The 23,132-nt window shown below is 40.9% G+C and overlaps 1 protein-coding gene across 3 annotated transcripts in view; it reads left to right on the plus strand.

Moving 5' to 3' along the window:
* The first annotated feature begins 1,317 nt into the window (after positions 1-1,317).
* The window catches only part of MCF2L (MCF.2 cell line derived transforming sequence like), a 155,919-nt gene continuing 134,104 nt past the window's right edge, over positions 1,318-23,132 (plus strand). For all 3 annotated transcript variants that reach the window (XM_088051822.1, XM_088051808.1, XM_014248738.2), the window contains exons 1-2: positions 1,318-1,433; positions 11,783-11,981. In XM_088051822.1, the coding sequence (XP_087907948.1) occupies positions 11,804-11,981 (178 nt within the window). In that variant the 5' untranslated portion in view covers positions 1,318-1,433; positions 11,783-11,803. The remainder of the gene's footprint in view (positions 1,434-11,782; positions 11,982-23,132) is intronic.

Genomic DNA, 23,132 nt, shown 5'->3' on the forward strand with positions numbered 1-23,132 from the left:
TACCTACTTGCATGTCAGGTTCTGTTTGACCCATATTATGTTTGACCCATACCAAAACCTTGTTTCTGTAAGCCATTTCCTGACACTACTCTGGGTCACTGGGCTTTAAGAAAGAGCATTTCAGGTTATTAAGGAGACAAGTTTACACAGCATATCTCTGTCATCTGATGTATTTCTCAAAATCAGAAGCCTCTAGCTCAAGAAAAAGGAAGTGCATGAAATATGTGCTAGCCTGACTTTGTCCTCAGCTCTGGAATATTTTTCCTTGAAAATTTAGTGTCTGAAACTTGCAGTTGGGGTATCATGAACACAAACAACTGCTGTTGCAGCAGAGATGGAGAGAGTAGCATTGAAGACTGCTGACTGTGTCAGAGGGGATGGGGAAAGCCTGTGGTCGGTTCGGGACACACCTCGGGCGCTTCCCATGAAACACGCATCTCTGCAGCTCCCGTTTCCCATGTGTTTGTACATGCAGTACAGAAAAGCACATGCTGTGCATTGTTCTGCTTAAAAGCAAAGGTTTTAATGCTTGGGGGTACCTGAATAAAAAGAAAAAGAAAATACCTGCTGTTGGTTGGCTTGTTGCTTTTTTTTTTTTTTAATGTTTTTATAATGGGAAAACAAATCCAATTCCAGCTGTTCAATTGTCTGATCAAGATGTAAACACAAAAATGCTGTTACCTTCATACACACATTCCAATAAAAGGAAAAACAAAACTCTGGGAGCCAAACACTGAAACACCAGAAAACACCAGAACCGAGGCTGCAAAACTACACGTGGCACACGGTGTACTTCTCCACTGTTGTGGAGCCATGGAATTGTTTAGGTTGGAAAAGACCTCCAGGATCATCAAGTCCAACCCTTGACCCAGCACTGCTACCTAAACCTCGTTCTGAATTGCCACAGCTCCCCAAAAGACGAGGCGATACTCCTATACGTAGCAACAGCTTTCCTGGAAATAACCACTTTTCACTGAAGAAGGCACGCAAAGCCCCCCACTCCAATCACCCCCTACCCGGGGAGCGCGGGCCCTTTGTAGCCGGGGGTGAGGAGGCGGTGCTGTTTCCCCAGCCCTTACAGGTGCTGGAGGTGAGAGAGCCCGGGCCGGGGACGAGCGCTGCGCTCGCTGCGCTGGCCCCGCCGCACAAAGGGCCCCGGCCGCCTCCCGCCGAGCACGCACGGGGCGGGGGATGCCGGTGCCGGGCCGAGGACCGGAGCTCGGACAAAAGGCAGCCCCCCCCCGTCGCCTCCCCCCCCGCGGGGGGGGCCCGGCGGCGCCTCCCCCGCACTCCATCCCATCCCATCCCGTCCCTCTCCCTCCCTCCCTCCCTCCCACGCCGCGGGCCCCGGCGGGAGGCGCTGCTCCACTCGCCCGGGCGAGCTGCTGAGCGCCGGCGGCAGCGGCCACCTGGTCCTGCGGGCAGGGCGGGAGGTGAGTGCGGCGGGCGCCTCGTGGCCCGCGGCAGCCCCGGGAGCGCCCGGCCCGGCCCGGCCCGGCCCGGGAGGCGGCGGTGGTGGCGGCGGGGCCGGGCAGCAGCAGCAGCAGCGGCAGCGGCAGCAGCGGCAGCGGGGCACGCCGCGCCCACCGGCGCTCCGCGGAGCGGCTCTGCCCGGCGGCGTGCCGCTCCCTTCCTCGCTGTTTGCCCCCCTCAGCTTCGGCGGCGATAGGTCCGGGCTGGGGGAGGAAGCCAAGCAAAGGCAAGCACGGTAACCTGCCTGAAAACGAGCGGACAAATAAGAACCGGGGCGCTCGGCGCGGGATGCCCTCTCCTCCCCGGGGGCGTGGGGGTAGCCGGGGCTGCCCCTGCCCTGCGGTGCTTCGAGCAGGGCTTGTGCCCTTGGGGCTGCTTCCCCAAATTACATCCCCGAGTTATATCCCCGAACTGGAGAAACAAAGCGGTCCTTTGGTACGAAGAAGGTGTTTTAGACGCGGGGTGTTGTTGGCTGGTGTTACCTGCAATGGTTAATCGCGGGGGCTATAAAGAAGGATGTTTCTGCCGCTTGTGGTGTTTATTTACGTTTTGTGTTTCACTGGGGCTGGACTATTAAAATAAATTTGCCAGCTGTGTTTGTAGATTGTTGGTGGTTTTGTTGTTTTGGGTTGTTTGTTGGGGTTTTTTTTACTTCTGTTTCTTTTGTATCTACAAAAGGAAGGAGATTTAAGTGTTTATAATCTAAAAACAAGAAATAGAGGTTTATTTGAAGATATTTTTAGCCAAAAATCTTGAAAAGGAATTTAAAACTTTTTCACGATGGACATGGCAATGGCAAGAGCCTATTTGCTCTTGCAAGCCCTTTATTTCCTTTATACAGCTAGTTTGATTTAATGATTTCAGAATGACTGAGAACGTGAATAACAGAGAAATAGAAAAGCTCAGAAAGCAAATAAATAGAAGCCAAATTTGTTTTCTAAAAGATCTAGATGTAGGTTGGCTTTTTATGATAATCATAAGTGCTTCTTGGAGTTTATTAGTACAAAGAAAGCTTTTCTGGCTTGGGGAGTGGATCAGTTTAATGTTCAGTAGCAGGGTCTGTGTTTATTAAAGGTACTTATACTGTGCAAGCTTAGTTAGCATGTTGAAGGAAATAATACTATTCTGAACAGAAGTAAACATCATTTTAGTAAGAGGGGAGAGGAAAAATACTTGATGTGGACCCTAATTCAAGAAGGTGCTACAGCACATATTTGGTAAAGGCACAGTGGTAGGGTAGGGAATTGAGCATTGTTTCTGTACTTCATGTCGCATGTCTGTCCTTTCTTGTGTTTTGGGCCTGGCTGCTACCCCACAACCATCTTTTCCATTTTTCAATTCTTATCCCTTCTGTAGGGAGGCCTGGGTCACATGCATGTGATTTTTTTTTTTTTTTTTTTTTGTGTTGAACTTTGCAATTCTTGGGTTTCAGATGTCTTCCAGAAGTGATATGCTTCACTGATTTGGCGCTGGACTATACAAAAGTAATTACAGAAGTTGCATGGAAAGGCCTTTTGTTTTGTTTTGTTTTAATGATGGAGGTCTGCAAAATCCATCTTGAAGGCAGCCACCTGTGTGCACTGTTGAGGCTTTGCAGGAGCTTCGAAATAGCTATCGGATTTAATTGTCTTAAAACATACATCTGTTTGAAACTTCAAACGCAGTGCTCCTTTCACAATTAAAATTATCAGTTGCTGTTTATAACAAAATTACCCTGTTGGGTAAATCTGTAACAACTTCATTAGGAAGTATTCATCATGGTTACTTAACAGGAAATTAAATGCAAGTAGATAGGAAGAGAACTTGCCTCTTCTTTCCTAGAGCATTGCCTTCACCTTGCACTTAGGTTCAACAAATTCTGGAGACACAGGATATTGGCAGTGCTCTCCATCTCTGTAGACAGGCAGCTGGGGAAGGTTTCTTGAGCCTTAGGAAACCACAGCCATGCCTTTTTTTCCTTCTGTGTGTGTGATGGTACAAGACTGAATGCTGAAGCTAAGAGTCTTGAAGGTTTTCTTGGTGGGTTATTGCAAAATGCTTTTGATCTGCCAAAAGCTGGGGTTGGGGTGGGGGGAGGAGGAAGAGAAGGGACATGTGGAGTAGATGTTCTGTGAGCCCTTTGAAACTGGACACCTATTATATGTTTGTCAGCAAGTCGGTGGTATGAAGTGACCCAAGTGATCTCTCGGGGACTTGTGTCCTCTAAGTGGAGCAAAGCACGTACTCCTATTTTACGGTCACTGAACAAAGGCACTCTCCTTGGAGCTTTCTGCAGAGAAACATCTTAGATGTTCCAAGTTCTGATTTCAAGAGAAACTGCTAATATTCTGATGCTTGTTCCTGTGATAAATAAGTTAAGAACTAGAACATGCCATGTACTCACTGACTTTCAGAAAGTAGCATAAATTTTCTTCTTTCAGCTGAATTAGTGTAGGAGTTGGGATTTGTGTGCTTGGCCACAGGTACCTCTGAGTTAAACAAATGGGACTTGTGTAGTGTCCTCATGCTGGTGGGCAGCATCTTGTGTTTGTGCGTGGAATAATGCATCGGTGAGATGGGAGTTTGGGTTTATCATGACAACAACTTGAACAAGGGGAGATGTATCAGCCCCTTGAAATAAGAGGTCAAGTACAAAACCACCTCATTCTCCACAGAGTACTGCTTAGAGCTATCAGTTTCTATTGTGTTTCAGGCTTAATCTAAAAATGAAACCTGGCTTGTCATTTTCTGGGGTCTTGGAAAAGAATCTCTGAAATGCGATCGGAGTGAAAATAGATACAGTGAACTGTTCTAGAGAAGTATAAGCTGCTCTCCATGCTGCTTTAGAGGACACCATGTTCAGGCCAGTATTTTATTTGATGTCTCATGGATGGAAAGAGGAATGAGTGGGAAAGAAAGCTGGGGTTGTGGGGGCAGTATGAGGGGGCAGGAGGAAAAGTTTAGATGTCTGAGCAAAAGCTCCATTTTCAGGAATGTAGGTGGTTTGGTGGGAGTTTTAGAGACGAAGAAAATTATGCTTTTGCTAATAATGATCTCTAGGCAACTGGAATTCTATAACATGGAGGTTTTCTCACGTTTACATTAACACTTCTCAGACTCTGGCTTTTCTTTGGTTATAGTCACTGAAAATATGGAAATCTTGCGTTTAGCATTAGACATCAAGTTTGTACAGAAGGAACAACAAGCCCCTTTTCAAATTTCATGCTGTATAAAAGTTGAGTGCCTCTATTTTTCTCCTGTTTGCAAAGGGGAAGTGTTGGATGCATAAGGTCCAGGTTTCTATAGGACATGTGATGCAGCTCAGGTGAGGTTTCTTACAGCCAGGTCCATACCTCATTTAATTTCTGTTGTTTCCTTGTCCTCGTGCTCTTCTCAGACAGTCCATGGATGGCTTGGTGTGCACTGGGCCTGCAGCTCTGAAAAGGAAGAGAATTTGTCCGAGTACTTGAAGCTCTTCCTGCACTTGATTGCAGAGTGTGTAGGGGGCAGGCAGTGGGGAAGGTTACTCAAGCCTTGGGAGCTACCAGCTACCCTCTGTCATCCTAGGTTTATCTTTTTATTGTTTTTGTTAGAGGTCTTAAAATATAATGCACAATTCTGAGCTGACTAACAAAAGTAAACTTCTTAAGTATTTCTGCCCCAAAAGGAGGAAGGAAGATAGCTGAGTGACTTCATTTAAACATGTAAGCATTCCTCGTAGAAGAAGTGGCTACCTAGAGGATGAAAAGTCGAATAAATAAGAAATTGTTTCTCTTATGAAACGCATTTGATTTTTTTTCTTTGTAGAGGCCTCAGGTTAGGTCTTGCTAAATAGTCTTGCATTTTCTTTGAAATTCGTATTTTCTACATAAGTGTGTTGATGACTTTTAATGCTTTGTGAAAGGCTTTTAAATACAAAATGAGACCCTTTATCTTGAAGGACTACTTAGTATTCAAGTTAACTGTTGATCACAGTACAACTCCAAATGAGAAAAGATTTAGTCTTTAAATTGATTTTTGACTTAAAACATGTGAGGGTATTCTACATACCCTAGAGAGAGATTAGAATGGGGCTTTGTTGCTGATGATTTTTCCTTTTCATCCTTCTGAACAAAATGTAAAAGGACTGGGAGAAGGGCAAGAGTAGAAGTACAATATCTCTGTAGGAAGACCTTGAGTAATTTCATGGTCTTTACTGAAATCCTAAAGTGTTTTATTGTTTTTATTACACGACTCATTCTTTGTGGCACTCAGTTGGTAACGTATACAAAAGTGGGACTTTTGTTTATACAAACTCAAGTTCATGTGCAGTTGCCTTGAACTCTCTGGAGATAAAGTAAGGGTGTGATGAGCCTCAGAGGATGCACAACTCTCTTACTCCAGGGAATGCTGAAGTCATGTGGATCATCAAAAAGATTCTTAACTTAGACATCTCAGTTTCATAGATGGGAGGAACCTGGGCTATAATGTGTGTCTGATGTATTTTGCACTTTCTCCTTGAATTGGGCAATGGGAAGAATGGCTGGCCAGCATTGCAAAGCACAAAAATTTGGAATAATGCTGCAGACAGATACATGCACCTGAAATAAGATTCTCATCAGAGCAACATTGATGGTTTAAATACCATTCAGAGTATTTTAATCCATTATAAAATAAAGAGATACTGTTATAGAGATATTGGTCCAGTCCAATTCTCCTGCAGGGGATGAGCCCTTAGATCATCATCTGGACTCTGCTGCCTCTATTGATGTGGGTGTACTGAGCTTGGTGAATTACTAAGTTTAAGCTTGCTATCCAGGGTGGATATTAAACAGTTTTTCTTTAAGGGCATTGGCATAAAGTGTCATCACGTTTATGGAAAATAAGTGTGTGAAGTCCTAGTAGGTGCTAAATTGGGAGCAGTTTTCCCCACACAAATACATTTTATTTCTCAGTGACTTAAATGGAACAATGATGAAAGCACAGTAGAATGCTGCACTGATTAAATGCTGAGGGAGGTAATTCACAGGACAATTTGAAAAAATTGGACAAATGGTCTTAGAAGTGAGATATATTTAAATGTTTGTGTTACACATGCCTAGAAAAAAATACTCTTCACCAGGAAAATGGATGAAGAAATTGCATCATGTGTCAGCAGCAGTGATCTAGTAACAGAACACGGATTGAAGGTGATGGGGACCCTGGGAGTTTGGTTTAAGTGCCTTGGTGAAGTGGCTGCAGAAAATGGATTTAAATTTCTGAGATAACTCTGTCTCTTACGTAATCTGGTTACTTTTTAAGATAATAATTAACTACTGCCTTTGCAATGTTATTCTTGAATTAAAGGGGGACTTTTAATAGAAAAGTGAAGTAAATTCAGTGAAGTGTGTGTGCAAAGAGATTGAAATAGGACTCTTGCTTTTAAAAACTGTTCTTTTGTCTGACTTTCTTAAGCAATGTTTCAGGAAGCATTTGCACCTTAATTAAGGAGTAATGTGAAGTTAAGAATTAAGGATGTTAATAATATTATTACTTATGTACAGTTCATGGGCCCACAGGTAGAGAGATCCTGGCTGCAGTGTAGTTTACCAGTGCCTTTGTGTCCTGACAAATGAATCCAAATTCTGCTCCTGCTTTTCCTTGGGTATTTCACCAACTTTGCTGTCTGCAATCTAATTTAAAGCAAACAGAAAAACTCAAACTCTCAAGCGGTATTGGTTCTAGCATATGAAACTGAGGTTTGGGAGCAGTTGTTCAGATCTGTAAATGTCAAAAGGAGGTTTCAGTCTTGGGCTTTTTCCATGGTGTATCAGCCTAGCTTTATGCTGGCTGAGAGTATGAGTTTATCTTTGGATGCTTTGAAATAAAAAGAACAGTTACTTGTGTCTTCAGAGTCACTGCAGTGATCCAAGTGGAGATATATCCATCAGGGATGCTTTGACTTGTTGGAACATCTTGTATTAGCTCATAAACCAAAATAAAAAGTTGTGATTGTTTGGGGTTTCTCTTTTCCTCTTTTTTTTATGTTTCTCTTTTTCTAGTCAATCTTAGTCAGTAGTTTTATGAATATGCAAGCTGCCTGTCTTCATAGAGGTGCGACAAACATACACGGTGACTTTCTCTCAGTCCTCATCTATTTTTTTCCCCCAATTTCTCTGCACATGGAGTTCCTACTCTATTTTCTTAAGATTCAAGTTCACATTACTGCTCTTAAAATCAAGATGACCAGTGGATCAGAAAATAATTAAGGACTAAGGTCATCAATTATTGTCTCTAACTGCATGCTTGTGTATAATTATTTCTGCTAAGTCTTCAGGACTTTCCATTCCTTAAAGAAAGGCAATAAATTAAAAAATTATTCCTATTAGAGAAATTGCTGACTTCTTACCATAGATCCAGCTGCTTTTCAGTTTACCTTGCAGAGGAGCAGGGAGAAAAACTGCTGGAAGTTTCTGGGATTCTTCTCTCCTGCAGAGAAGACTTCCTTCCCTATCATTGCCCCAATACTTGGGGTAAAAAGTGGGGAACTTCAAACTTTGCTAAGCAGATTTAAGAACTAAAATCTATTTAGTGTCTCAGATGTAAGAGTAATGGAAAGAATTCCCCCTGCTCCCACAGAATTAAAAAAGAAAAATTGAATTGCTAAGAAGTGCTATTTTTTATTAAACCCACTGTGCTGTTCAGGTACCTGCATGTGCACACTTGTGCCTGTCATTGCACATGGCATGACAGAGTGTTGTAGAGGCAGAAGCAGCTTGAAGCTGTGTCCTATTTGCTATGTACATTATTTACTAGAAGAAGGTGCATTAGTACAACTGGAAGTGTTTGTCACTTTCTGTGTGACAAGGAGGATGTGTGCAATGAACCTGTCCAGTTCAGCAGCTACAGAAAGAGTTGAGCAATTTGCTTTTAACTCCATTACCCATCCTCTGACAAACACTGCAAAGCCAAAGTCTGGAAACAGGCAAAGAGAACTGAGGAAATGGCGAAAATAAAACAAAATTGCTCTCTTTAAACTGGGAAAAGATGCACCTTACTGTAATACTTGAAGGATGTTTTATCTGGAAATCTTCTCTTCTGTTGAAGTATTGCAGTAAGTGCCATAGAGAGAGTACTTTATTCTTCATGGGTGATTCCTAAGGGAGCTGGTGCTAAATGATGTCTTTTTTTGCCTTTTTTTAAACAGATAACTCTTTTATGTTAAGAAGGCTTTTTAAATTGAATTTACTTTGTTCAAGTATATAAAACTGACACCTTCAAATGTAATACAGAGAATGCAGACTTATTGCTAATATCCATGGTCTGGAGTGATGCTTTTACTCAATTTAATCAGCAGCTAGAAACAGATACAGTAGAAACAGTTGGATTTTGATGCTTACAGGACAAATGAAGATTGTGCATCTGTTTCTTTCCTAAAGCATTAAATTTGCCCAGGGAGATGTATATCTCCCCTGCTTGGGCCTGGTCCTTTTGAGATAGACTTGGAAAAGCCTGTCAGGTTCTTTGTGCTTGGAGATTATTTTTCTTGCCTATATGCCTTCTGGTGGAGAGTGGGAACAAACCCATCTCTGGATGTGGGGTAATTTCCTGAAGAGTCGGGGGAAACAAAGACAGGTGTCCTGGGAAGAATACAGGGATGCAGTCCAGTTTTAGGGTTATGGTGAGGAAGGTCAAGGTGAAACTGCAGCTGAACTTGGCAAGGGATGCAAAGAATAATGAGAAGGGATTCTATTGGTATGTCAGGCAAAAAAAGGAAAGTCAAAGGAAGTGTACCCCTGCTGATGAGCAAGGCCAGCAAACTGGTAACAGTGGATGAGGAGAAGGCTGAGGTGCTCAGGCTTCACTGGCAGCGTCTCTTCCCACACTTCTGGAGTAGATGAGCTGCAAAATGGGCACCAGGGCAGCAAAGTTCCTCCCACTAAGGTCAGGCTTGTGACCACCTGAGGAAGTCAAATGTATGGGACCTGATGAGATGCATCCCTGAGTCCTGAGGGAACTGGCTGAGGTTGTTGTCAAGCCATTCTGCATGATTTGAAAAGTCATGACAGTCAGGTGAAATACCAGGTGACTGGAAAAAGGAAAACATTGTACCTATCTTTGTGTAGATAAAATGTGTAGAAAGGAGGACCCTGGAAACTACCACCTGTCACCCTCACCTGTGTGCCTGGAAGATCACAGAACAGATCCTTCTGGAAGCTGTGCTCAGGCACAGGGAGGTGATTAGGGACAGCCAGTGTGACTTCACCAAGGGCAAGCCCTGCCTGATCAACGTAGTGGCTGTCTGTGATGCAGTGGCCCCATCAAGTGACAAGGAAAGGGTTACAGATGACATTTGTCTGCACTTCTGTAAAGCCTCTGACATGGTGCTCCACAACATTCTTCTCTCCAAGCTGGAGAGAGTCGGATTTGATGGTGGACTGTTCAGTGGATGAGGAGTTGGTTGGATGGTCATGTACCACGCACCCTGAGGGTGGTGTCAGTGGCTCAGAGTCCTGATGGACATCAGTGACAAGTCATGTCCCTCAGGGGCCTGTACTGGGATCAGTGTTACTTAATATCTTCACTAATAACAAAGGGATTGAGTGCACCCCCTGAAAATTGCAGATGGCACCAAGCTGAGTGGTGCTGTTGACTCATCTGAAGGACTGGATGCCATCCAGAGGGACCTGGACAAGCTCAAGAAATGGGCCCCTGGGAATCTCATGTGGTCTAACAGGGCCAAAGGCAGAGTGCTGCATGTGGGTGAGGGCAACCACTGGTATTGATCTGGGCTGGGGAATGAACTGCTCCAGAGCAGCCCTGTTGAGAAGGACTTGGGGTGCTCGTAGACGAGGCAGTGTCCAGGTGCTGCTGGACACAATCCAGCCTTGTGCACCTGCAGCCCAGAAAGCCCATTCACATCAAAAGCAGTGTGGGCAGCAGGTCAAGGGAGGGGATTCTGCCCTTCTCTCTGGTAAGACCCCACCTGGAGAGCTGCATCCAGCTATGGGGTCTCCCACGTCAGGAACATGTGGACATGGTGAAGTGAGTCCAGAGGAGGGCCATGAAGATGGTCACAGGGCTGGGGCACATCTCCTGTGAAGACAGGCTGAGATGGTTTGGATTGTTCAGCCTGGAGTAGAGGAGGCTCCAGGGATTCCTTCCAGTACCTAAGGGAGCCTGTGGGAAATCTGGAGAGGGACTTTCTTCAAGGTCATTTGGAGATGTAAAAAAGGGACAATATTTTTAAGCTGAAGGATTGATTTTAGATTAGATGTAAGAAAATAGGTGCTTTTTGTTTGGTTGTTTTCGTTTTTTTTTACAATGGGGCCATGAGGCGTTGGAACAGGTTGCCCAGAGATTTCCAACTCCAGAAACATCAAGGTCAGGTTGGACAGGGTTCTGAGCAACCTGAGTGAGTTGCTTGTTGCAGGAGGCTTTGTGACTTTATAAGTCCCCAACTTTTGAGTTCCCAGCTGCCTTTAACAATGATTAATTATTTGGAAAGATCAGGATGTTTCCTCAAATGGACAAAATCTTTCACAGTTAGTGCTATTTTCATTGTTATTTCAAGAAGGGGGTGATTCTTGTTTATGTTAAAAAACAAACTTACCTGTACTTCTCTGGCATAAATTGATGAGCTTATGAGTGTTTAAGTACATGCTTGCTCTCTTACCTGTAAATACACATATAATAAGCCTGGTAATTTCTAGTTCCTGCTAGGCTAAGGGAACTGTTACCCCTTCTGCTCAGGTAGAAGGGCAGTGGTGAAGGACCTGGGAGCTGTGTCAGAAACCAAAGCATCTCCTCTTCCTGCCAGATTTCAAGTGTCAAGATTTCATTCAGTCAATTTGTTTATGGAAAATCTGAACTGTAATTTCAGCCTCCCATATAATGGCAATCTTAGTATCTTGTCCATTTTTATCATTATCTTTTTTTCTTTCACTTATTTGGCAACCCATGTTCTGGTGTGTTCTTTCATCTAGCTAAACTTGGTTTTAGAAGGTGCATTTAAGATAAATATTGACTTGTTCTGCTAAGAATACAGTGATATTGATTTTTTTTTGCCTTTATGCAGATCACATGTGATTTGATATTTGTATACTGGTTTTATCTTTGTTTTTTTATATTAGCTTCCTGACCTTTGATATAAGCATTTTGAGAAACTACAGGGAACTCAAACTTTTTACTTTGGGTACTATACCATGGATGACTATTATAAACTCCATATTTTTTTTCTTCAAATAAAATCAAAGATATGAAAATCTGTATGTAATATTTCTCCTTAACATTTGAGCCTTTTCTTTCAAATAGCTAGTTTTTTTCCTTACGTTTTGCAGAAAATGATTTTCTGTTTGTTTTCATATTTCAGAAATCAGCTCACAGAGTTTTCATGTCTGACTACTGGTATCGGACCCTGATCCTCTGCAAAGAAGCTGGAAGCTGCAACTGTTTTGCAACAGCCAACCAGCCTAATGAAGAGAAAGAAGAAGATACCAACCATCAGGTTGTGGTGTCAGATACCATGCAGCTTGTGCAAGATCAGCAAGAGGTGACAGAAATCACGGCAGGTGAGAAAAATACAACGTGTTTTGAAACTGGCTGCTGCCAGACTGTTAAGAAGAGGACAGATGGCTTAAAGAATTTTAGCATTTGTATCTTTCTCTAACAATGAGAGTAGGGCAGGGAGCCCAAGAAAAGGAATAGCTGAGTATTCACCAGAGGGGGCTGATGTCACTGCAAAAACAAATGTTTAATAGCAGCCAATGAAAACTTGTACTTGGAAGGACTGATGCTTGTTATAAGAAATTAAAATCATTACATGAATTAATTGTTTAGCAAAAAATAGCTATCCCAAAGAAACCTGACCTACCTTTCTACAGTTTTAAAATCATAGTTTGTAGAAACTGCTGAGAAGCAAGTGAAAAATACCTCTGCACCATATCACATTACTTTTGTTGCTGTGGACCATTGTGGGAAATAAAAAAGGTAGAAAGCTCTCAGAAGCTGTGTGAAAGCAAATCTTAGAATAGAAGAATGCAAGAATACAGGCATGCAAGGACAGGAAACAATAAAGCTGTGTTTTTGAACTGTGTAGAGATAGGCCTTAGAAAATATAGTAAGCAAGATAATAGAAAAATGTAAGTTTAATAATAGAGTTTTATCCATTGTTTCTAAACTATGACAAGCAGGCACTGTTAGAAGCAAAGTGTATGTGTAGTTTTAATGATTGGCTCAAGCAAATGCTTGTAAGCTTCTAACACTATGCTATTAGCTAGAAAGTTTTTAAAAAGGCATTGTAACCAAGGAATTTTAGCTGTTATGGCACAAGCTTTCAACGTCTTTCGTGTCTCACCTTCTATTGATGAGGCTGATGCTAAATAAAAAGCTCCAAGAGTGCCTACCTGCAGCCTCTTCCTGTTATTGATAAAAGATCCAACAGACCATCAGCAGAAAACCGTAGTGAGTGCTAGTTTGTAGTTGCTGGGACTAAGAATACATTTTTTTTACTGTACCATCTGATTTTATATTTACCAGTGCAGGAGGCTGTCACATAGTTCATATAGGAATGGAAGCTTTGCCTTGGTACTAGTGCAGATGGACTGTAATTTTATAATTTGATTAGCAGTTGCATCTAATGGCATTTGATAATTATTAACACATCTTCATTTCATTTTGAAAAATATTTTTATAAAGTCTCCTAGGTAATTAAATTTAATTAGGTAATTAAATACCTAAATATATTTATGCAAACCTCTCTAAGCTGGAAAGCTGTTCCAAAACTGGAAAGGTGGAATTCACTAAAATACAGTTTTGCTGCACAATTATAAAACAGGATATGACTCTTTTGTCCTAGCTGGAATGAACAAATGATGTTGCTACCGCAGAATGATTCATAGTCTGCTCTGACTTAACAGGAAGTAGTGATTACTGTAATCATTTTGATTTTGTACCAGTGACGTCTCAGCCAGAAGGAGGTTTCTTTTGAAGGCAACAAGGAAAGATGCAAAAACAACCCCTGCAATAATTCCAGAGGATGATGTCAGGGTTGATCAGATATGATTTCTCTGGATATAAGGTGTGTGTAACTAGACTACAAGAGAAAACTGAAGGGAAATCACACATATTCTGACTTTCTAGTGGAGATCTGTGCTAGTTATGGAAGAAGGTGAAAATCTGCTTGTTTTAATTTTCTTGTTGTCCATAACTATTAGGATAGAAGCAAGAAAATGTGAACTTGATTCCTGCAGAGAAGATTTAGACCTAATTGGGGCAGTTGTTAAACAGACTAGCTAAAGAGTTTGTGCAGTCTCTACTTGTTCTTAATGAAATCTCTAGTGAAACAAACCACTGCTAGAGGTGAGCTGGGTGTACTTGATTCCATTCCAGTGATTTAAGCCAGTCTAAGAGCACTGTGCTTCTGTGGTAGAAAAAGAATCAAGTCTTGGGAAGGCAGGCCTGGAGTAGGAAGTCAGAGGAAAAATGGTTCTGTATTGTCATCTGGAGGGTTTCAAATGGGAAATTGCTACTTCATCTCCCCAGAAATTCAGGGGAAAGCTGTGTTGGGTTCAAAGTTGCATGTTTATTCTCTGCTGAAGTGTCAGTGAATCAATGGCTGACTGGCTAATCAACAAAAGAGGTTTAGGAAACTGCAGGGATTGAAATGAAAGCAGGGAAGGCAGACCAGGAGCTGAGTGTAGAGATATACTTCATAGGCATGAGACTGCCTATATTAGCCTGCACATGCTTGACTATGCTAATTTCATCTTTTAGCTGTGGCTGCTGCCCTTCTATCAGTGCAGCGTATGTGAAAGGGACATGAGGTTTAGTGAAGAAGTTCTGGACTAAGTTTCCTGGCCTGAGAAGTAGCAGATTTTTCACTGGGGGTTACATCCACGTCTGGCATGACAGCCCAATTGCAAGCCATTAATTGAAACTGCAAAGGACATGATGACACTCTTCATCTCTGGAAAAAGTGGGATGTAGTTTTAAAAAAAATAAATATTTTTTTGTTGTCTTTTGACTTGAAGACAGCAGTGTGTAGACTGGGAAAGGAGCTTTCCCAGAACTAGGCAGAGACTACATGAGAAACTTAGTGGTAGATAATTTTCTGCAAAAGTTTATGAACTCTGCAGGTAAATGAAGTATGAAAGGTTTTGTGCCATATTTAATACTGTTGTTGCTAGTATTGAGGATTGACTGAATCATTGTTTGTGGATATTTTATTGGAGTTTGATTTTCAACAAATCATTGCTCTTAATTCATGTAATTTGTATGTTAAGATTTTCTGACTTTATCACAGGACTGCTAACAAATGTCTGCTCTGAAAAGAACTACAGTGGTATAATGTGGTGAACATTTAAAATTAGAAGATGTTTTACTAGTTTTAATACTCATTCAAATATTTATTTCAAGAAAACAAGCAAGTATTTTTTCCTGTTGGTAAAGGGATCCACAGTGATTTTCACAGTTCTGTGAAAATAATCCTTACAGTCTTCTTGTGGGAAAGAGAGATGCTGCCATGGAAGATCATGTTGGAGCCTTCTCCCTTGTTATTTTTGACTTCTAAAAGCAAATGTGAGGGGTGTTAGTCTCCCATGCAGACTAATAATACTGTATGATGAAGAGCATCTTTCTGCTTTTATTTAAAACATATGTTGCTGTTGCTGAAGTTTTAATTCCCTCTCCCTCCCCAGGAACTCATCTGCTGTGCTGTTGATACTATATTAACAGCAATATTTTTACTGCACTGCCTTCATGGAAGTTGTAATTAATATCAGGTCTTCATTGTGTTTGTAAGGGTACACACAGAGAGAAGATCTTGAAAGCTTTAAGAGTAGAGTTTGAAAACAACAGATGAACAAGAATGCAAAATTCAGCTTGAGGCAGAGCACAAGTGAGATTGAAACATAGTAACATCAGAACAACTTGTGTGTACTCTTGTCTCAATTCAAATTGCATGTGTAATTCAGCCTTCCCTCTCCTGTCTTCGGCAGAACCTGAAAAATGGAAAGATCCTGGAAATGAATGGAGGCACGGAAGACAATCATGGGTCTTTACTAATACTAATAATAATTTTAAAAATCCAATATTTCTATATTTTCTCAGTGCCTGTTATGGTTTTCTACCTGTGTGACATTGGATTTAAGGAGTGATGTGCTTGGAAGCCTATTTACATACAATTGTGGGTTTTTTTCCTCTCTAGTGATCATCCCCTTCAGATGGTTGACATCTTTTCTTTATTTGGATTTTTTTTTTCCCCCTGTTCAGGTCTGTTTGAAATGTAATCTTTTCATGCAAGGGTTTTTAGCCTCCTGCCATGATGCAGCAGAGGAAACTTTTTGTAGTCTCCAGATCTGGTAGTGTTCCATCCATCCATCCATCCATCCACACACACACACACATATATATATATCTATATTAAAAAAATATATAAATAATATATATAATAGATATATTGTATATCATAGGCATGTATAATTATATATAATATAATGATACTGATATATAATTATATATAATTTTTATATAATTATATATAATATATATTATGTATATTATGTATATATACACACAATACAGTCAGAGCTTTTACAAAAGTAAGGAACTACCATGACTCTGCCCAGGTTTTGAAGAATCCAAGAATACAGGTGATAACTGACTGGAGTCTGAAGTCTCCTTAATCCAAATTTACCTAAGATGACATACTTAAGGAGTAGAAAAATAATTTTTTAATTATTTCAAATTTAAAAATGTGTTCCATTTTATCAATTTACCTGATTTTTTGGCATTTTTGCATCTGAAATTACAAGGCAGCTGAAATGTCAGCAAAGTGACAGTGATGTGCCAATTCTAACACTTGTAGCAGTGCTGCAAAGCACATTATCAGCTGTTGCACTCACAGGCACTTGAAATTCTCATCTGTTACACTCATGCTCTTTGGAAGAAATGTGTATCATCTCAAAATGTTAAATTGCATTGTTTTCCATACAGAAACACCCTTTTAGGCACTGTTCAGTGGCATTACTAAAGATGACAGCTTTAACTGAATTATATACATCTGCAACATCAGTGGAACAGGATGCTCAGGTTACATTATCAAGATCACTGATGACTCATCACCTGCATCAGAAGAGGGAAAAATCAACATTTCTCTTAAACACTTGTACGTCTGGTACCTTCAGTTATACTCAGAACCCATAGTATAACTTCAGCTACATCTATTAGCCCTTTGCTTCCACTAGTCAGAACTGTGTAAATATTCAAAAGTAATGTACAAAGGAAACATTGTGGGTATTCATTGTTACAATAACTATACTATTTCAAATTAAGTGACTTTTCAGAAAAGCAATGGTTAATGCTGTTTGGATCGAGTCCTCTCTATTCTTTGAGAGCATATAAAGGCAACCTTTAAAAATCTTAATTAAAAACTAAGAAACTGAAAACTGACTCTTAGAAGCTTTATTCTTTTATTGGTACCTAGAAGAGTGCTATTGCTTTTTTTGGGGAGAAGTCTTTAATTTATGCAATATATTTAGAAAGTTCTTGGTTCTTGGAGCTGTTTTATATTCTCCAAGAAGCTTTATCAGATTCAATGTCTTAACAGAAGTTTAATTTTAACTGGCAAAGTTGTGTACATTGCAGTATGCTTCCACTAATGACTTCATGAAAGTGTTTTCTGTTCAGGGGATAATTTATAAACAGATTGATACAGCTAGAAGGTACATGTGAAAAATGAGGCTGTGAATATCATGCAGTATTTTTTGTTATGAGGTTGTTTGCGTACACAAAAAAATCCCAACCAAAGTGTCAAGACCAAAATACGTGAGGCAATTGAAGATTTCCTCTTTGTTAGAATTCCAGAGGCATCTACAAGAAGACCTCTTTGTTTCACAGGTGTGTCACCAATGTACTGTCATCGGATTAACATTGGTATGTCTTCTGTGGAATGAAGATGGCATTACAGACTTCTCAGCCTCAGTCTGCTTCTCAGTTGTGCAGGTGCTAAATAGCCCATGACCTTTTTTACCTTTAAATACAAGCCAACTAGGGCAGGAGTCTCTAAGCCATAATACACAAGCCACTTAGCAATACACGGTCCCGCACGTAGCTGGGAGCTATTGTTGTCCCTGGTGGCATCTGTCACAATGCTCAAGGAGGGGGAACCTGGGATTTGTTTTCTTTTTTTATGAACAGTGATCTGGACTCAACATAATTTTTTGGCAGAAAAGGGCATTTGTTTTGCTGTGCACTTTTCTTCATCTGCTCGGTGTCAGTGGGTTGTCCTTTAAAGACCGGTTGTGTTTGGCCATTGAGCTTATAAAAAAATCTGTGTAGGGCTTTCTGTTTGGTACTAGTGTTTTGAGTGATGTGAAGTGGATGTCCAAGTAAGACACAACATATATTATGTGTGCAGGGTTAGCATTTGCCATTGTTGGAGGCTTTTTTGTCTACAAATGTCTTTATAAGCCTGTTCCCTTGCTGGCTGCTGTAGGACTGGTAGTGGTCTCAGCATGGGTTTGTGAGCCAGTGTTTTTATGTGTTAGCTAGAGGAGCTGCTTTTCATTAAAACTGAGTTTCAACTGAGGGAATTTGGAAAACTCTTATGAGCTTTACTCTTCAAAATGAGACATGCTTAAAACTAATTGGAATAATATATCTAACAACATGGAAAAGAAAGCCTTTACGTGGTAAACCTCTTCTGTGTCGTGTTCCTGCTTTGAGTAATAGAGCAGTGAAATCCAGACTGATTAAAATCAGTAGGAGTCTTGTCAGGATTTTCGTCTTAAGACTTCTAAGCTATACAAGTTAGCCACCCTCTTAAATGAAATTAATATTAAGCATCTTACTGTAATTCCTTATTTCCTGGGAATTACAGCAGATATTGAATATATAAAAATAACTTCTTGTTCAGTTCAAGAAGTTAGAGCAGAAAAGCTTCATTAGTGTGAAAAGGCATTGCCAGCTAAAAATCAGCTATGCAGAGATAGTTTGGTAATGTCAGCAGTAAAATTCTATGTGTGTGTATATATGTATGTGTCTGTCTGTCTCTCTGTAATTAAGTGCCACACTTGATGGATTTTCAGTTCAGCTGCTGCTTGCTGAAAAGAACATTTTCAGGAAATGGTCCTGCCTGAAATCGCTCTTAGCTTCTGTCAAAGACATGAAAGCATTTTTAATTTTTTCTTCAAAGCTCTTTGAACTCTATTGAAAAATATTTCAGAGAGATGTCACAAGCACAAGTTACAGGTGTTTTTTGATTTATAATCTATTTAAAATCTATAGCCATTTAATCAGAAGGGAAAGCAGTAAAGGTTTATTAAGAAAATTCCTAGCTTTTGTGATGCATCTGAATGTAGTGTATCTTTCTCTTTTTATTTAAATCATGCTTTGCTTTTCAGATATTCTCAGTGCAGGATGAAGCAATATATGCTTGCTGAAGCAAAAGCAGGAAAGCTTTGTCAATTCTGTTTAGTCCCTGACATGAGTACCTTTGTGCTTTTGGTGCCTCAGGTGGCTCCAAAGAAATTGGAAAAGTGTCTAAGCAGCAGTATAATTGAAATTCAAGAGGGGTTACATGTCTAACCTGCATAGGCATTCTGTAAATCCCATTTTCCTGCATTTGTAGGCACTGGATATCTTTGTAAATCTGCTTGATTATAATAAGTTAACAGAAAAAAACCGAACTCTATTAGAAACTGGCTTATTCTGTAAGTGCAGGCTGCTTGCTGGATTTGGCACTTGCTCCTCAGGTTGGGAAGATGGAGAAGTTGTGAATGTAAATGTTTGGTCTTGGACAGGTGCAGTAGGAGTCATCTGAGTGACAGTCTCATGTGCTGCCTTAATATCACATCAGTGGCATCTACATATCTGTAGGGTAAAATGTGGGGTTACACAGACTCACTGGCTTCCAGCTGGACTGTTTGTGCTGGACCATTTGTCATGGAAATAAATTGCTTTGCCTCAGTTCTAGCCTATACCCAGATTAAATGTTGGGTTCAGTTGTTGCCTCTGGCACTGAGGAATTACTCAGGGCTGTTTCATGCAAATGCACGGATTTCTGGGGCTAATCAATGCACTCTCTTTCAGTGTTTAGGAAGTCAAACCCTCATTATATAGGAGGAGGGAACTTTGGTAACAGAAAGAGTTGAGAATAATGAAATGAAATATTGAAGTTTCTTTTCAATCCTAATTTTGCTTTCAGCTGTAGTTGGAGGCAATTTAAGTTGTTTAGTGAGAAGTTGTATTTTTTCAGCTCAGCTTATATCTGTTTAAGTCTATTTGTTGATCATGGAGGGAATTAGAAGAGTTGCGATTCCTTAAAATTATTTGTTGCACATAATTACATTATTGTAGTGTTCCAATGTCATCTGAACAAATTATTGAACAGACTAATATGTTTTCAATGGACAATGCTAAACAACTCTTTATATAGAGAAGAGGGAAGTAAATTTGATGTTGTGTCTGGAGTCTGTCAGTTAAAATTTCCTGCTGTCAAATTTGTGCAACCTGTTTTGCAAAGACTTACCTGGGGAAATGTATGTACTTACAAAGTGTGTGAAGGAAAGAGGGGAAGGCCTCGTGGTATCCCTGCAACATGTGTCACTTCCATCCGAAAATCGCCGAGGGGAAAAACAGCTACACTGAAAATGACAGATTCAGTGGAAAATAAGCCACCTGGGATCAACTGCTGCCAAGGAAACATGTCCAAATGGGAAGGTTTTGGGAAAAACACATTAGTGGTGCTTCTGCTGAGGTTTCTTTGAGGTAGGGAGCAAGTCCTTGAAAACCAGGCAGTCTTGCCAGCAGCTTCTGTTTCCAGTAAGGTGTGTGGATATGTGCATGAGGCCAGGTATGTGCAGAGAATGTACTGGGGACCTCTGTAATGCTGCCAGGAATTGCCAAAAAAACTCAATTGAAACAAGGCTGGTGGGCCTAGAAGCAGAGTCAGCTCTCTCAATGCTTCCTCAAGTCCTCTTCACTAGCTTTCTTTGTGTTGAGGACAGATTTTTTTTTCCCTAGGTCAGATACTAGATTCAGTTGTTTTTTTCTACATAGACAAGGCTTGCAGCCAGAGGAGTAGGGGGAAAAATATGGAAAAAGCACCACATGACACATGTTTGCTTTTGTGCTTTTTTCCCCTTCCTACTATAGCTTCTTTTGAGAGATGCCTCATTGTAGAACACAGATTGTATGTTTTGCAACCATACTGTGTATTGAAATTTGCTGTTTGTGTGCTGTACTGTGCCTCTGTGTGGTTTCAGTGGAGAGCAGTGGTCTCATGTGCTGTATTGTGTATCTGGACATCCTTCATTGCACAGAAAAGGGCCTGAGCCTGCTCTTTTTACTCTTGCAAAACATGTTTACATAGGAAGTCTATAAATGAGATTATGGAAGGTATCAAAATGACATCTGTGTGTGCAGCCAGGACCAGTCCCAAATGGAGCAGCTGGGTTTTCCTGTTTTACCGACTGGTGGGGTTCCAGCAGTTCTGCTGGACTTGTGTTCACTGCACTGCAAAGGAAGAGGCTCCCCAGCAGCCTGTGGGAGAACAGTGCCAATGTTTGGGGCACTTTGGCAGCATTTAGGTGTTTGAGGTCAGAGAGGGCATAATTCCTTCAGTAGTTTTTCTGATGAGGACTGAGCTACCTCATCACGGGCTCTCTTGCCTTTGCCCAGAGCTGCTGTCATTCTTGAGAGGGCTGTCTGCAGTTTGGTGTGTGTGGTGCTCTTGAGCTGCTTCCTGTGCCCTGCACACACCTTGTTTGGTTTCTCAAAAGGCAGGGTAATCAGCTTCATGCAGAAGGGGTACAGTGGCATTGGGGTCCCGACATACACCACAGCCAAGTGAGTGCAGCACTCTCCCAGAAAAAGAGTGTTCTCCAGCTTCTTCCTCAGCCTGGAAGTCTGGGTGAATGCTCAGTCTGGCTGCTGAGCTCTTCATGAGTGAAGACTCTGTGTTGAAGAATTGAAGAGTCACTAGACCAGAGGGGGTGGTAGCAAGGGGAAACTTGGTTTGCTGTTGAGGCCCCAGCTTGTAATAGGAAAGTCCTGAGATTTTTTTAGTTTCCAGTAGCACTTCTAATAAATCACTTGATTTGTGATGCATGGTGTGTGCTTGGAGCAGAGATGCTGTTCTCATCTGATTGCATTTTAAAAGAGGGAATTGTGTAGATGTCAAAATCCAGGTGAGGGCTGTGATTGTGAACTCTAGCCCATGTGTGCCTTTCATCAGGCAGGTGAAACACCAGTCCCTGCAGAAGGGCACCAATAAGGATGAAACTGAGCTTGTCCCACTGTCATTTTCTTTGGGTTGCTTAGATGAACATGTCAGAAATATGGATTGTCCTGTACCCCTCTCACAAGGCTCCAATTACTGTGTTCTAGTTAGGGAATTTAGAGCCCAGTAGGTTCTATTATGAAAGGGGTGTATAAGTGGGTGTTATTATGCCAAAGTTCTTTGGAATCCTTGTTCTGAGCATTTATCAGGTTCACAGGTGTTCAACTTGTTCTTTGTGAAGTTCTGAAGAACTTCTGCTTGGTCTGATCTGGTTGGTTTTTAGTCATTGCTGTTTGGTTGGTATCAGTTTGGTGGGGTTTGCTTTCTTTCTTTATTTAGCAAATCTCTAATTGTTAAACAAAGAGGAAAAATAGATTTAAAGAGCAAAAATGTTCATAATAAAACTCTCCATTGCATGAATCTGAAGAATATTTGAATACTTTTACTGGCAGAATTCTTGTCAACTGGTTCTGTTAGCCCAGTGTATCCAATATGCCTAAATGTAACATGTTATTTGTCATATGTATGTCATCATGTAATATGTCATCTCCAAAGGCAACCAAAGCAAAGGAGTCAGTGCTGTCCTTCTGTCCATCTTTCTGTTGGGTTTGTTTTCCTTCTGAAGAGATGAAAAGAAAGAAAATGCGTATTTAAAAGTTTTGTTTCTTGCTGGTTTCACAGTGACTGCCAAAGTGATGCCAAAGTATCCAGAAATGGATATTGTAAGTATTATATGCTCCTTTACCTGGCCTTTTAATCTCTTTCAAGAAATTGAATCCTGCCCTTCTGTGCCCAGTAGATGTTGCTGTTGATTCAGTAACATTGAAAGAGGACAAGCAGAAAAATGCTTTAGGATCTCAGAAGATTTATAAACATTGCAGTATCTTACTCAGAGAAAAGAGGCTACTTAAAAAAAGAAAAAATGCAACGCCTGTATTTTAATTTATATATATTGGCCTTCCAATCTGTAGCATAAATGAGAAGTAAGCATTGTATGAGTTACTGGTTTAATGTCCTGTAGAAGAAGTGCATCGAAAGTGGATTTTCTATCTTGCATCTCCATTGGGGTTTAACTAAGAATTTGTATTTTTATCCTCATCCTAAGAAGCATGAATTATACCAGTCATGGTGATATCTCTGTAGCATGGTACAATTTTGCAAAGCTGTGCTGTATGATCAGAACATGCATTCCTGTAGCCTCTCCCAAGTCAGCATTGTATGTTTGAAGCTGGAGCCTTGCCAAGTTGTGAGAACACTTTTTGGGATGAAAACCCATTGTACGGGGTGGGTTTTGCACACTTCTATTGAAGGAGACAAAGCAAGGGAGGTAGAGCACTTTTGGAGAGGAGACTGGAGGAAAATGAAGAAACAAACATTTAAAGGTGCTGTTTACTGTTCAGTAAGGTCATGTGTAGGGGAAGGTTTTTTTAATTATGTTTTA

The sequence above is a fragment of the Pseudopodoces humilis genome, chromosome 2 (assembly GCF_049639895.1).
Source record: "Pseudopodoces humilis isolate 2021_Gansu_Grassland_sample_001 chromosome 2, ASM4963989v1, whole genome shotgun sequence".
NCBI classification, from domain to species: Eukaryota; Metazoa; Chordata; class Aves; order Passeriformes; family Paridae; genus Pseudopodoces; species Pseudopodoces humilis.